Source organism: Notolepis coatsorum (genome assembly GCF_963971535.1).
Source record: "Notolepis coatsorum genome assembly, chromosome: 5".
NCBI lineage: Eukaryota > Metazoa > Chordata > Actinopteri > Aulopiformes > Paralepididae > Notolepis > Notolepis coatsorum.
Genome location: NC_140169.1, coordinates 79815574 through 79831821, shown reverse-complemented (window position 1 = coordinate 79831821; position 16248 = coordinate 79815574). Strand labels below are relative to the sequence as shown.

Genomic DNA, 16248 nt, shown 5'->3' with positions numbered 1-16248 from the left:
GTAGAACATATATATAGGCCATCAAAAAAAGTGCAGATGACGGTCTGTATGGTCATTTCAGTTTTACCATGGCCATTGTACAAATAATGTACGATGGTAGTGGTTTTGTATCAACATGGCACTATATTTACTGCTCAGGTTGGGTTCAGGTGGGAACAGAATAATATTGACATACTATTGATATTAACTGGTCTCTGATTGTAAACTGAGGATACTCTTTCTGTGGCCACAGAAATAGAAATAAACTATGTATATACAATTTGACTCATCTGAATTTCTACAGTTTCACCGTTTGGCTCATTTAAAATATTCCACAACAGAATACTTTTGTACAAAATGCTTCTTACTGATGCACAGTCTCTGGAGCGCAACAGTAAGAAGCATTTTGTACAAAAGTATTCTGTACTTCTGTATGACAACTATTAAAGAAACTTGAAACTTGAAACTTGATTGGCAATATATATATATATATGGTCACTCACCCATCCACACTTCTCCAAACTGCCCCGCCCCGAGCTTCTTCACCATCTTCAGATGGTGGCGCTGTATCTCCCACTCGTCCGGCGCCCACGGCTGCTGAGTCACCGCGGACCGACACGGGTTATTGAGCCGCTGGCAGAGACCGTCCGGTATCCCTGTGGTCCAGAGACCAGGGAGAGGAACACAGATGTAAGGTAATACAGACCGTCCTGTAGCGGGGGTGTAAAGTACTCGAGTAATTGTACTTTGTTACAATACTTAAGTACTGTTTTGGGGGATTTGTACTTTACTCAAGTATTATTAGGTTTGTATACTTGTACTTTTACTCCATTACATTTCGTAGAAAAAAATCGGGAGTAACAAAAAAATATATATTTATTTTATTCAACAAACATGACCATGTTCACGTCTTAAACTCATACCGAGGCCTTAGTCTTGGTTTTAAATTACATATCATCATTCATTTATTTATTGTCACACAGAGCAGAAGAATTTGCCAAAAAAACGCATTTCCTTTGATTTACACCGTCGCACGACAGTGACGTGGGCCGAAAATAGCAGACCTACAACGCGTCGCTCCTGCAACACCAGCAGGTTATGTCCACGTCCACCTGATGACTCGGAGCAGCTAGTCAAAATGTCAGAAGTTTGGAAGCATTTTAAAATTGAAACTGAAGCCAGTCCAATAGCCAGTTGCAATGTTTGCAAGGCGGACGTTCCGCATGGAGGAAAGAACAGAGCTGCGTTCAACACGACCAATCTAATACGCCACCTGAGAAACAGCCACGTTATGTGACTAGAGCGAGCAAAGGAATGGGGGAGGCGGCTGGTGCTTTGCCAAACAGCTGTATTGATTGCAATGCCTCGGTTGAATGAAGTTAACATTCACCTGGATAACGTCAACATTCGCTTTGTGAGGATTATCGTCTGCGTTTCAGACCAAAATGGAGCAAATCATTACGTAAGTCGAACCAGTGGCGGCTCGCCACCGGGGGCGCTAGGGCGCCGACCCACCTGTTAAATGAGAGAAGAAGAAGAAGAAACTTTTTTGTTTTTTGTTTTATAGCCCTATAAATAATATAAACATGTTTAAAATGAATAATATTTACTCATTTTAAGTATGTTTGTGTTTCCAATGCACAATATAACTTAATTTTACAAAGATTAATAATAGTTTTCCTGAACAGGAAGTGACGATTCTGTCTGATATAGACCTTTTCATTACCGTAGCCGCAGGCATTTCTCCTCGCCGTATTTCTCTCTGGGCTAGGCGCAATTGCGCCTGGAGTGCGCGTGCCCGCCGTGCACTGGTTCATCGCTGTATCCGTCGCAGCCACGCGCTTTGCGTTGAATATGATGTATTATGATGGAACTCGGGCGCTGGTTTGAAACAAGCAGCCGAGCGTCTAAAAGCTCTCTGATTGGCCGACGCGGTACTTTCCGTAACCGCAGTTTGCAACATGAGTTTATGCTGTTGTTGTGTTGTGTGATGCAGATATTTGTCTTGGAGCGTGATGGCAAGTTCTTTCAACGGTTAGGCTTAGGCACTCTTTCAAAGTTGGTGAAGGTTAGAGTTTGTCTTAGAGCATGGCGATAGAACACCAGGTAGTTTGCAGGCTGTTCGAGGCGGACATGGACAAAGGCACTCACAGTACTTGTTGGCTATTAACAAGCTATATTATGGATGCAGTGTGGAGGGACATGCATGGACAATGGATGGACATCAACACAGGCTGGATGGACAATGCCATGGAGTGGATATACTTTATCAACAAGCCAACAACAAGGTAGATTAGCGATCTTTTTCTCTCTCTCTCTCTCTCTCTCTCTCTCTCTCTCTCTCTCTCTCTCTCTCTCTCTCTCTCTCTCTCTCTCTCTCTCTCAGCCACTCAGATAACACTTCTCTCTCTCTCTCTCTCTCTCTCTCTCTCTCTCTCTCTCTCTCTCTCTCTCTCTCTCTCTCTCTCTCTCTCTCTCTCTTTCTTTTGGATTGAAAATATGTGGATTATGGCTTGTTCAATATCGTCTATGTTTGAATGAATGAATGAATGAAAATGTTATTAACAGATTGCAGAATGGGTACAATACAGTACGGCTCAATACACACAATTGTTAAGGGGATGCAGACCAGAGAAAGACGTTTGTCTTGTTTACATCAGGGTCCCAGATTTTCGATTCATATCGATAGTTTAATAGCTAGCCTTGGCTCGTTTAACAATATGCAAAATATGTGTACAGCCCTGTACTCATACTGAAGTTATTCTTGGTATATAATACTACATATACTAGGTCTGATTGTGTAACGAATCGATTCCACGTCGCGCTGTGTGTGAGAGAGAGAAGGAGAGAGAGGGAGAGATCTGCGTGTTTGGAGATGGAGCGAGTTTTGTTTCTAACTTTTCTATTTATATATTGTGTTTCAAGTTGTGAATTAGACTATACTTTATTTGACTGGTTGTGTGTTGTTGTAGTAACAGCTGAGCGACTCGTTCATAAGAGCCGATTCATTGCCGTGAGCGTGAGTCGAATCGCTCACGTCTTGCCATGAGTCAGTTGCGTGGTACTGTACATGTTTGCAAAATGTTTTGCTATAGCGCCCCTAGTGGAGAGAGAACCAGCAGCCGCTACTGAGTCGAACACTGTTAATGTATACTAATGTGTAAACAGATTGAAACTTTGAATATTTCTCGTATGAAGCACATTATCAGGGGCTCAGGGTGAATGTAATGTGAGCCACCGCGCTCGAGGGGCTATTGAGGCAACAGAGGGGCTTGTCTCGCTTCGCCAGTTTCTGACAAAAATGCGTCAAATCGGTTACTAATGTGAAAGAACGGATCGGGAAAGATCGGTATCGGCAGATACTCAAAATCACATGATCGGGATCGGATCGGGAGCAAAAAAATGCGATCCCTAATATAGCGCCTTTCAGGAGACCCAAGGCGCTTAACAGGAGAGACTCAGAAGGAGCTTCTATCCCCAGGCCATCAGGATGCTCAAGAACAATGAACAATAACAGAACATCGAATACACCCACAACACACACATCCACATGCACACACTCACTTTAAATAAACAACACACTGTAGCACCCACTTTACCCACTTTAGACACTAACACACACTTTATATTTATTGGCATCAATCCCATGCACCTCATTGCACCTCACCACCACAAGCTAAGCTATACCTCACCATTCTACACTGTACTGTATAGTAGCTGACTGTATAGACTGTACATATACTGTATATATGTATATTGAAAATGTTTGTTTTGTTTACACTTGTTTACGTACTTGACTTTCTATTTTATACTTATATTATACTATTTTACACTATCTTGTTGTTATTTTACCTAGCACACTCTCAGGAGCAAAACAGAAAGAAGCATTTCATGCAAAAGTATTCTGTATTTCTGTATGACAACTAATAAAGAAACTTGAAACTTGAAACTTGAGGAAGTGAACTACAGACGTAAGTGATATCCCTGTAGTCCAGTGATTAGGAAGAGAAACACAGATGTAGTCCAGTGACCAGGAAGAGAACTACAGATGTAGTCCAGTGACCAGGAAGTGAACTACAGATGTAAGTGATATCCCTGTAGTCCAGTGATTAGGAAGAGAAACACAGATGTAGTCCAGTGACCGGGAAGAGAACTACAGATGTAGTCCAGTGACCAGGAAGTGAACTACAGATGTAAGTGATATCCCTGTAGTCCAGTGATTAGGAAGAGAAACACAGATGTAGTCCAGTGACCAGGAAGTGAACTACAGATGTAAGTGATATCACTGTAGTCCAGTGACCAGGAAGAGAAACACAGATGTAAGTTCATCTATACAGGGAAATGTCCGCGTTTTACAACGGCGGTTAAGTGCAATGTTGTTGTTCTGAATGGCCTTCCAAATTAATTGAAAAGATTGCTTTTTAGGCTATTTTGACATTGCGTAAAATTTCTGTTTTTGGATTCCATTTGGTCAGCACACTAAGACTTTATTGATTATTTATTAATTAATTAAGTTATTTATTTATTTGTTTATTTATTTACTTATTTATTTGTTTATTTATTTATTTGTATTATATTTAATTTTCCATACATACATACATACAGTATATTACATCCTTAAATCTCCACCCTCACCCACCCCAAAATGACCTTTACTTTCTTAAATCCTCTTACACTGCATTTGCTGGGCCCAACATTAGACCAGAACAGAATGGTGCCGTGGAGCATGTCCACAAAGGAGCAAGCACCCCCCCCCCTGCAAAGTGTTAAAGTCTGCCACCTTAACGTCTCAAAAGAGCAAGCATCCCCCCTCCCCCCTGCAAAGTGTTAAAGTCTGCCACCTTAACGTCTCAAAAGAGCAAGCATCCCCCCCACCCCTGCAAAGTGTTAAAGTCTGCCACCTTAACGTCTCAAAGGAGCAACCATCCCCCCCACCACCCCTGCAAAGTGTTAAAGTCTGCCACCTTAACGTCTCAAAGGAGCAAGCATCCCCCCCACCCCTGCAAAGTGTTAAAGTCTGCCACCTTAACATCTCAAAGGAGCAAGCATCCCCCCCACCCCTGCAAAGTGTTAAAGTCTGCCACCTTAACGTCTCAAAGGAGCAAGCATCCCCCCCACCCCTGCAAAGTGTTAAAGTCTGCCACCCTAACGTCTCAAAGGAACAAGCATCCCCCCCACCACCCCTGCAAAGTGTGAAAGTCTGCCACCTTAACGTCTCAAAGGCGCAAGCACCCCCCCCTCCCCCACCCCTGCAAAGTGTTAAAGTCTGCCACCTTAACGTCTCAAAAGAGCAAGCATCCCCCTCACCCCTGCAAAGTGTTAAAGTCTGCCACCTTAACGTCTCAAAGGAGCAAGCACCCCCCCCCACCCCTGCAAAGTGTTAAAGTCTGCCACCTCAACGTCTCAAAGGAGCAAGCATCCCCTCCACCCCTGCAAAGTGTTAAAGTCTGCCACCTCAACGTCTCAAAGGAGCAAGCATCCCCCCACCCCTGCAAAGTGTTAAAGTCTGCCACCTTAACGTCTCAAAAGAGCAAGCATCCCCCCCACCCCTGCAAAGTGTTAAAGTCTGCCACCTTAACGTCTCAAAGGAGCAAGCACCCCCCCCCACCCCTGCAAAGTGTTAAAGTCTGCCACCTCAACGTCTCAAAGGAGCAAGCATCCCCCCACCCCTGCAAAGTGTTAAAGTCTGCCACCTTAACGTCTCAAAGGAGCAAGCATCCCCCCCACCCCTGCAAAGTGTTAAAGTCTGCCACCTTAACGTCTCAAAGGAGCAAGCATCCCCCCCACCCCTGCAAAGTGTTAAAGTCTGCCACCTTAACATATCAAAGGAGCAAGCATCCCCCCCCCACCCCTGCAAAGTGTTAAAGTCTGCCACCTTAACATATCAAAGGAGCAAGCATCCCCCCCACCCCTGCAGAGTGTTAAAGTCTGCCACCTTAACGTCTCAAAGGAGCAAGCATCCCCCCACCCCTGCAAAGTGTTAAAGTCTGCCACCTTAACGTCTCAAAGGAGCAAGCATCCCCCCACCACCCCTGCAAAGTGTTAAAGTCTGCCACCTTAACGTCTCAAAGGAGCAAGCATCCCCCCCCACCCCTGCAAAGTGTTAAAGTCTGCCACCTTAACATCTCAAAGGAGCAAGCATCCCCCCACCCCTGCAGAGTGTTAAAGTCTGCCACCTTAACGTCTCAAAGGAGCAAGCATCCCCCCCACCCCTGCAAAGTGTTAAAGTCTGCCACCTTAACGTCTCAAAGGAGCAAGCATCCCCCCACCACCCCTGCAAAGTGTTAAAGTCTGCCACCTTAACGTCTCAAAGGAGCAAGCATCCCCCCACCACCCCTGCAAAGTGTTAAAGTCTGCCACCTTAACGTCTCAAAGGAGCAAGCATCCCCCCACCACCCCTGCAAAGTGTCAAAGTCTGCCACCTTAACGTCTCAAAGGAGCAAGCGTCCCCCCCCACCCCTGCAAAGTGTTAAAGTCTGCCACCTTAACGTCTCAAAGTCTGCCACTTCTTTGACTGTCTCCTTCGTCCAAATGGACAATAAAAAAATTCTAAAACGTCCTCACATGTTTATTGAGGGAAGGGGACCCCGCCTACACACGTCTGCTTTAAGACGAGAGCTGAGTACGAGGTTTGGTCTCCTTTTATCTGATTTACGGGAGGAAAGAGATCACAGCTGTTCTCATACAGGAAATGCACATCTCAATGTCTTTATCTCACAAATGTAACAGTACTGCATATATGTATGTCATAAATGTCATGATTAGTTTATATTAGATGATTAGATTAGATTTTTATATCTGTAGGCTATATTGAGTATGTCATAAATGTCATTATGAATTGAAAATGGGGGACCCTGATGTAAACAAGACGAAAGTCTTTCTCTGGTCTGCATCCCCTTAACAATTGTGTGTATTGAGCCGTACTGTATTGTACCCATTCTGCAATCTGTTAATTAAAGTTTAAATAAACGCATTCATTCAAGATATCTGGCCTCGCGCGGATCTCACAGCTGTGCCCGCACAGTGCAATACTCCAATTCAGCCATTTGGGTGGGTGGCGCTGCTGAGCGGTCCACAGACCGCCGGACCTGAGAGCGCCGCTCTGCAGATGGATGCTTCTCGCTGTGTTGGCTAAAGAGCTCATCTTGAGACTCTGGAAGTCTGATGCAGCACCCTCATTTGAAATGTGGATGAGAGAGCTGGGTGAGAGCCTCTACTTAGAGAGGCTTAGATTTAAAAATACAGGACGGAGAAAGGTGTTTGATAAGACTTGGGGACCGATGTTAGATTACTTAAAGGGTCTGAGGGAGGATGAAGATGATATATAAGTTCACACACACTCTTATTACAGTAATGTCTGAAGGTATATTTTTTGTTTTGTCTTGGCTTTTTGCTTTTTTCTAATGCTTTGGTCTTTTGGTCTCTTTCCTATTTTCCAGCAAGAATCTAGCTTATTTAACTATCCTGTTTATTTGTATGTATAAATCCGCCAAATGAAACAATGTTTATTTTTTTTTATCTTTTTTGTTATATGCCGCTGTAAAATAGTTTTTGAACAAGAAGAAAAATAAGATTGCTTGTGTGCATCATTATGGAATGTAACTAAAGTAATTTGCAATAAAAATACTTACAAAAAAATACCAAAGTAAAGATACAGCATTTAGATTTTTGGGACGGTTTACATTCACTTTGGGACGGTAACAATTGTATTTCGGGACGATGGTGAAAAAAGTCTGGAGCCCTGGTCTGAGTACCTCACGTTTTCAGCGGAGTGACTGATTATACGTGTGACAAGATTACAGTAATACATATTCTTTTTATTATTAACTGTAATCCTGTTACTAACAATAATGAGACCCTTTTGCAGAAAAAATAAAAGCACCAGGTGGTTACTTGTTGGATGACTCAACAGCGTGTGAGAGGAAACAGGCATTTCCTTGTGCGGTTGTGGACCTCAAACATCTGTTTTTATCATCTGAAATAACGGCTAGTCATATTATGGGATTATAACATGATTATTAAAAGATGGCTACTTAACACGAGGAACATGCAAGCTAGCGCGCTGGTTAGCCAGCAAGAGCTACAAACTAGCATACAAGCTAGCGCAATGGCTAACCAGACGAGCACGCAGAATATCCAAGACAGCATTGATGGACTGAGGGAAGAGTTGAAGAGGGGACAGGACGAGCTCAGAGGGGAAATGGATAAAGGACTCGAGGCAATGAACGGAAAAATACAAGAGCAAGAGAAAGACATAATTGATGTTGGAAGAAAGGACGGCTGATACGGAAGAATGGAATACAGAAATGCATGATATTCTAAAGGAGATGCTCGAACAACAGAACATGCTGAGAGGAAAGCTAATGGACTTGGAGGGGAGGTCGAGGAGAAACAACATACGAATATGGGGTCTGAAAGAGGAGATGGAAGGAGATTCGATGGTCAAATATGTGGACAGCCTAATTTGAAGAGAATTAAAAATGACAGCCCTCGACAAGACAGGGATTCAGAGAGCGCACAGGACTCTGGCGCCGAAGCCTTGGGAGGACAAACCACCGAGAGCAGTTATAGTCAACTTCTTGGAATTCGAGGTAAAAGAGAACATTCTTAGAGCAGCCTGGCAGAAGAAGATGGAGGTGGAGGGACAGAGAGTAACTTTTGACCATGATTATGCAACGGAGGTGGCGGTAAAGCGTCGGAGCTATGTTCAGATAAAAAAATCTCTGAAGGAAGGCGGAATCAGATTTCAATCACCAATGACCACGCTGAAGGTCCATTGGAAGGAAGGCGCAAAGGTGTACGGCGACGTGCGGGAGGCGGCGAGGGACATGAACCAGAGAGGATGGAAGGTGCCGGGGGGAGGAGACGAGAGGCCGACGCTGCTGCAGAGGTTGGAGAAGGCGAGGAGATGGACCAGGGTCGGCGGGGGACGAGGAGGAGACGAGGAGAACGGGAAGGTGAAGGGGATCTGAATAGATTCAAAGCAGATCAACTGAGAAGAAGGACGCAAGGACACGGAGAAAGGGGGCGGAGAGGAGACGAGACGGTGATCAAAGGGTGGATGAGTACAATGCACACACACAAAATAGATAGTGAGAAGATAGTAAAGTACATACGAGATAATTATAGTTAGACCAAAATTTAGAAAGGAAGGCATAGAGATTCGAGGCACATTAGACTGATATACGTATGACGCACATAATGCAAGAGAGTGAAAACATGAAAGAGACTTGTTAGGCAGGAAGAAGATGACAAAATACATCTGGGATAATTAAACCGAAAGTGATAAAAAAAAGGACATGTGCATTCAAGAGATATATGGAGACGGACATTAAAGGAACTCAGGAAAACACATGTCGCATAACGCAGTTAGACAGGAACATGAAAGTGACTAAAGCAGAGCTTTTTGACCGGGAGCTCGGACAGGTCACACACAGAGCTGGACATATATAGTGTGCTTGTTGTAGCCACTAGGGGGAGCCCTCTCACTAGGAGAGCCACTACTCCCCACCCACCAGCGGGGAAAAGAGGGGAACGAGTAGGACCCTCAAATGCCATGGAAGTTCAAAGAGTGAATTTTGATGTTGATGTTGATGTTTATTATGTAAATATGTATGTAAGTCAGAAGGAGATAGCAGAGGCTACAACCACAAATATTATTTTATGTGACATGGGTAGAACGGGAGAACAATTGGAAAAGAAATATGACACAAGTTAAGGGTGTAAAGATGATGTCGTTAAATGTGAATGGTATGAATAACCCGATAAAGAGGAGTAAGGTGATGACGAAACTTAAAAAATAAGAGGCGCAGGTCATCTTCTTGCAAGAAACGCATCTTATAGCACAAGAACATGAAAAGCTGAAGAGATTCGGGTATGAAAATCTGTTCTATAGTTCTTTTAAACAGAACCTTAGAAGAGGAGTAGCTATACTAATTAAGAACACAGTGAAATTTGAGATGATCAAGGAAATAAGGGACAAGGAGGGAAGGTACAGTATGTGTTGGTATTACGTAACCATTGACTACAAGAAGGCTAATGTACTAATATACAATACTATATAGTGCAGAGCAGAAATGGGATGAGGTACAATTTAGGTACAATTTACAGTAAGGTGTACGAGTTGTAGTGCAAATCCTTTACCAATAAATATAAAGTGTAAAGTGTGTTTAGGTGTTCTAAAGTGTGTAAAGTGGGTGCTGCAGTGAGTTGTTTGTTTAAAGTGAGTGTGTGCGTGTGGATGTGTGTGCTGTGTGCATTTGATGGTTGTTGCATAGTGTTTATTGTTCGTTGAGCAGCCTGATGGCCTGGGGATAGAAGCTCCTTCTGAGTCTTTCTGTGCTCGCCTTAAGACTCCGGTATCGCTTGCCTGACCGCAGCAATTCAAAGAGGCAGTTGTTCGGGTGGCTGGAGTCCTTGATGATTCTCTTAGCCTTCCCCCTGCACCGCTTGTTGTAAATGTTCTGGAGGGTGGGAAGCCCCCCTCCAATTGTGCGTTCGGCTGAACGTGTCACTCTTTGTAGTCTGCTACGGTCTTGTGCAGTGCTATTCCCAAACCAGGAGGTGATGTTGCCAGTCAGGATGCTCTCTATTGTACATGAGTAGAAGTTCCTAAGGATCTTCTGACTGACTTGGAACTTCCTTAGGCGCCTGAGGAAGTAGAGGCGTTGTCGTGCCTTCCTCACAACACTGTCAATGTGTGTGGTCCATGTCAAGTCCTCGGATATGTGGGCTCCGAGGTACTTGAAACTGTTCACTCTCTCAACCGGTGCCCCGTCGATGCTGAGGGGGCTGTAGTCCTTGACCCCGACCTCCTGAAGTCCACAATCATCTCTTTTGTTTTGCTGACGTTCAGGGAGAGGCAGTTCTCCTGACACCGCTGTGACAGATTCTCTACCTCTTCCAGGTAGGCCCTCTCGTTGTTGGCAGAGATCAGGCCCACCACTACTGTGTCATCAGCAAATTTGATGATTGTGTTGTTGTTCCGCTGTGCCACGCAGTCATGTGTGTACAGGGAGTAGAGGAGGGGGCTCAGAACACAGCCCTGGGGGGCCCCTATGTTGAGCATGATGGATGAGGAGGTGCAGTTGCCTGCTCTTACCACCTGGGGAAGTCCAAGACCCACTGGCAGAGGTCATAGTTCAAGCCCAGGTCCCTGAGCTTGGCTATGAGTTTGGAGGGGACTATGGTATTGAATGCTGAGCTGTAGTCAATGAACAGCATTCTCACATAGTTCCCCTGCCTCTTGTCCAGGTGTGATGCTGCTGTGTGCAGCACATGGGCTATGGCATCCTCCGTGGATCTGTTAGGGCGGTATGCAAATTGCAGGGGGTCCAGGTTGATGGGGAGGGAGGAACAGATGTAGCCCTTCACTAGCTTCTCAAAGCACTTCATGGCTATGGAGGTGAGGGCTACAGGGCGGTAGTCGTTGAGGCAAGCGGGCGTAGATTTTTTGGGTACAGGGATGATGGTGGACTTCTTCAGACAGGTGGGGATGACAGCCTGTTCTAAGGACAGGTTAAAGATGTCAGTGAATACCGGGGCCAGTTGGTCGGCACAGACTTTTAGGACGCGGCCGGGGATGCCGTCCGGTCCTGCTGCCTTCCTGATATTAACTTTTTTAAAGGTGAATATAGTTTGGGTGGAAAAATATAATTAGATACTTTATAACACCAGAAATACAGGGCAATTACACACCAGCAAAGAAAACATGTTGGAGGGAGTGTGGACAGGAAGGGGTGAACCATACACACATATGGGGATGTCAGAAGATAAGGCACTACTGGGAAGAGATAGGAGGGATAATAAATGAAATAATAGGATACGAAATACCCCAGGGAGGCCAAGTGGGAATCCAAGGGGAAGACTAATACTTGATTAAGATATTGATAGTGGCAGCCAAAAAAACTCTAACTAAACTGTGGTACAAGGTAGAAGTGCCGACAAAGAATCAATGGATAGAGTTGGTAGAGGGGATACAGGAAATGGAGAGAATCACACATCTGCTGAGGCTGCAAGAAGAAAAGTTTGAATGGAAATGGGGAAAATGGGAAGAATACAGGAGGGGAAGTAACGACATCACAGAGGTTTGAAAAGGATACAAGGAAATTAATGAAAATGTAAATAAATAATGCAAATGTAGAATGGACCGAAGGACCCATGCCACACTTTTTCTTTACTAATTTTTTGTCTATTTGTTTTATATTTATGTACTGTTGAGATGTTGAAATGTATTGTCTATGAATGTTGTCTATGTATGTTGTTGAAAAAAATGAAAATAAAAACTTAAGTTTAAAAAAAAAAAAAATGGCTACTTTTAAAAACTCCCAGAATACACACTGAACTAGGACAGCTTTTTCTCACTCCGCACCTTGGGCATGGAATGGGCTACAGGACCATATCCACTTAGACACCCCGGTCTCTCTCAGTGAATTTAAATCTCTTTTCCATAACTTCTTACAAGAAGAATGTCGCTGCTTTCTGTAGTCGGGTCCCCACTGCAAAATGACTGTATTACCCTCAGTCATACAATTTTACTATCATGTAGACTATTCTGTTTTGTGTTTTTGTGTTTTATGTGATGTGTTGTATATTGTATACATGCACTTTTATTATGTTCTTGTGTGATGTATCGCACATTTTATTGCTGTGTGATGTATCGCAAATGTTATTGCTGTTATCTTGGCCAGGTCTCCCTTGCAAAAGAGATCTTGTATCTCAATGGGACTTCCTGGTTAAATAAAAAAAAATAACAACATTATTTATATTGCAGCTAATTCAGAATAAATAATCAAATTGGAAATCTTGTCAGTTTCCTCTTCTAGGGATTTTGGAGGCAAAGTAATCCAAATGTAACTGAAAGTGTTACGTAACTGATTTGATGTAGTACAACGGATTACGCTACGGATTCCAGGTCAGTAATCTACAACCCTTTCAAATGGCAGCAGTTAACTCAAGTCTCATTTGTATCTGTAGTAGAAAGACTACAGTGTAATATTTGTCTGTAGTCCCTGGGCAGGGGGTGCAGCTTTCTGCACATACATTTGTGCAATTCACTCCATGTTTTTGTTGTCACTAGGGTGATAGTGAGTGGGATACATTGTGCTGTTGTTAACCCTTTCACAACCACACTAATAATAATGATAATAAAGACTTGGATTTATATAGCGCTCTTCACTGACCCAGAGCGCTTCACAGAGTCCATTATTCGTTCATACACAGTCATACCGGTGGTGGTAAGCTACAATTGCAGCCAGAGCTGCCCTGAGGCAGACTCACGGAAGCGTGGCGAATAATCATCGCCTACGGCCCCTCCGACCACCACCAACATTCATTCACATGCATACACATTCATACGAGGCAAGTAGGTTAAGTGTCTTGCCCAAGGACACAACGGCAGTGGGATGGACATGGGCTTGAGCAGGATTCACTTTCACTACCACACCACAGACGGTTGTAGTGTGGTAGTGAAAGGGTTAACCTTCTGTAGTGTGGCTGTGAAAGGGTTAACCCTTTTTCGTGTGGCAGTGAAAGGGTTAACATTCTGTATTGTCGCAGTGAAAGGGTTAACCATTTGGTAGTGTGGTAGTGAAAGGGTTAAAGGGTGGCTTCAGAGTCTTAGACCTTCCATACCAGCAGTGTTGTAGATCAGGACAGGCTTTTCTCAGCACAAGCCATGCTGTTCTTTCGACTGGATGCCCACAGCTCTGACTCATTGGCCACCAAACAAAATGTAAAGTCAATGGGGCCATGCGCTCCAGTCTGTACAAGCCCTGAGATAAATGCTGAAACCTACTTTGGGTGCCCTGTAGGGGTGTAACAATGCATCGGTCCTATAGGTGACGGTTCAACTGCATCGATTTGAAAATGTTAGAATCAATTATAATTATTATTATAATTATTTTCTATTATTATTATAATTTGTTTTAATAATAGGTAGATTTTTTCTATTGACCTATAGTCCATTCATGCCGAGTGAATCAGTTCCCCCTGCAGCCACATTTGTGTATTCAAATCTTTTTGGGGAATTAACTGATTACACCCCTAGTGCCCCGTGAAGTGGGTTTCAACGTTTACTTCAAGTAGACGTTGGAACCGACTCCACACGGCACCCAAAGTAGGTTTCAGCATTATTCCAGGCAGGGACGTGCACAGGACTTTAGAGGGGCAGGTGCTCAAAGGCTGAAAAGGGCACTATACCCGTGTGTGTTATAATCCAGCGCGCACAGCGAGCAAGCCCGATTTTTAAGGGCCCTTTTCGGGCGGGGGGGGGGGTATTATATTTATTCTATCCTAACATTTTTCAGTTGGAAGGGCAGTCTATATGCATAACGGCAAATTTTTTTTTTTTATATTATTATTATTATTATTTATTTTTTGGGCACTTTTTTTATGAGGCTCAAAAAGGCGGGTGCTCAAGCACCCCTTAGGCTCTATGTGTGCACGTGCCTGATTCCAGGGCTTGTATAGACTGGAGTGCATGGCCCTCCACTGACTTCGCATTGGATTTGTGTCCAACTACTGTATAGCCCAGAGGTGTGGGTATCCATTATGAAGTACAGCACGGATTGAGCTGAGAAGAAGGTACTGTAGCGCCAAGGCAATTTGTGTGGGTTCAACTCGTGAACAGTAAGAGGAGCAGTGGAATGTTTCTCCACTCTTACAATGTGCACACTAAGCAATGTAATAAATAAATAAATAAATAAAACCAACACTAAATAATAACAATTGTGAAGTTTAAACGTTGCACTGTATTACTCACGGGAGTAGAACTTGACCAGCTCCTGCAGGGAGGGGAAGGAGGCGGAGGGGGAGATGTAGAAGCCGCCGTTGTCAAGGGACCGGATCTTGTAGTGCTTGACCACGTCTCCCTGCTCCGCGTCAGCGTCTCTGAGGGACAACGAGAAGGCCCCTGTGGAGGACATGGAGAAGATGAGATAAGATATGTTCCTTTATTGATCCCCTTGGGGAAATTCAGGCATCATAGCAGAATGGGGGAGAGGGGGGAGGGGAGGTTCAGGTAGTAGGAGACATACAGATACAGGTCACAGAATTATAGTACAGTGGATAAGTAAAAATAGAAATAGAATAAAAAGGCACTGTAAACAATATGCAATATAATTAACTCTGGACATATGGGCAACAAGGCGCAAGATGAGGGTACTGTATGTATGCCCTCTCAGTTGTATTTTCCCTACAATAAATAGTTACAATATATAATAATAATAATCTAAATCTAATCTAATATATAATCAAAAAAATGCTTAATGCTAAAAAGCTAAATAATAAATATATGATCTGATGAAGTATACAGTATTCACATAAGGTGCGGTATGCCTAAGGTAAGTATATTGTCCTTTTAGGTGGGAGTCAGCTACTAGGTTCCTAGTAGTTGTATGTCTGGCAGCAGTCCCTGCCCACTGTTGTGGAGCCTGATGGCCGCTGGTATGAAGGACTGGCCGAGGCGTTTAGTTGAGTGTCGGGGGGGGTATGAGTCTGTGACTGAACGTGCTTCTCATCTTGACTAGCTCATCGTAGAGGGATTCTCCAGAATAGCAGCCAGCTTCCTTCTCATCCCCCTCTCTGCCACCACCTCTAGTCTGACCAGCTCGACTCCCACCACGGAGCTAGCCTTCCTCACCAGCTTGTTCAGTTTGTTGGTGTACGTTACTTTAACACAGTACAACTTCACATGTGAGAACGTAAGGTTATTCTATAACCCTAGTTATATGAGAGGGCGGCTAGGTGGTGTAGTGGGCAAGGCACTCGCCACCAGTGTGGAGACGCTAGGATTCGCGTGTTCGAATCCAGCTCTCCACATTGTTTTTCAGTTTGGCTGGTCGTCCGCAGTAATACACATTGGCCGTATTACGGGGAGGGAAAACTGAAGGGTGGGGATCGAACGTTGTGAACAAGCGACTCCTACAAGTCGGTTGGTGCGCCTGCGCAGTAGAATCAGGAAGTGTCGGGGGCAGCGTGAGCCTCCCACTCGTTACTCCTCGACACTGAGAGATCGAGCTGCGCAGGTGAAAAGATGTGACTGCTGTTACCTCAAGTACCGGAGGGGACTTGTGCTATGTATGACTTAGTCCACATTGCAGCCGGCTTGTGGGAGGCAAGAAACAGCGTTCGTGACAGGGGAGGGTTGAATTGGATGATACGAAATTGGGATGGGAGAAAATATGGAAAATGGGAGAAAAAGTGGATAAAAAAAAAAAAAAAAAAACTAGTTATATGAGTATAGCGAGCGCTCTGCTCTTAGTGGAACTA

The 16248-nt window shown here is 44.1% G+C and overlaps 1 protein-coding gene across 1 annotated transcript in view; it reads right to left on the bottom strand.

The window, feature by feature from the left end:
- The window catches only part of blk (BLK proto-oncogene, Src family tyrosine kinase), a 68913-nt gene that overhangs the window by 19141 nt on the left and 33524 nt on the right, over positions 1-16248 (bottom strand). Inside the window, exons 8-9 of the mRNA XM_084314152.1 lie at positions 14741-14890; positions 483-635 (exon numbers count right to left, since the gene is read on the bottom strand). Coding sequence (XP_084170278.1) covers positions 483-635; positions 14741-14890 — 303 coding nt within the window. The remainder of the gene's footprint in view (positions 1-482; positions 636-14740; positions 14891-16248) is intronic.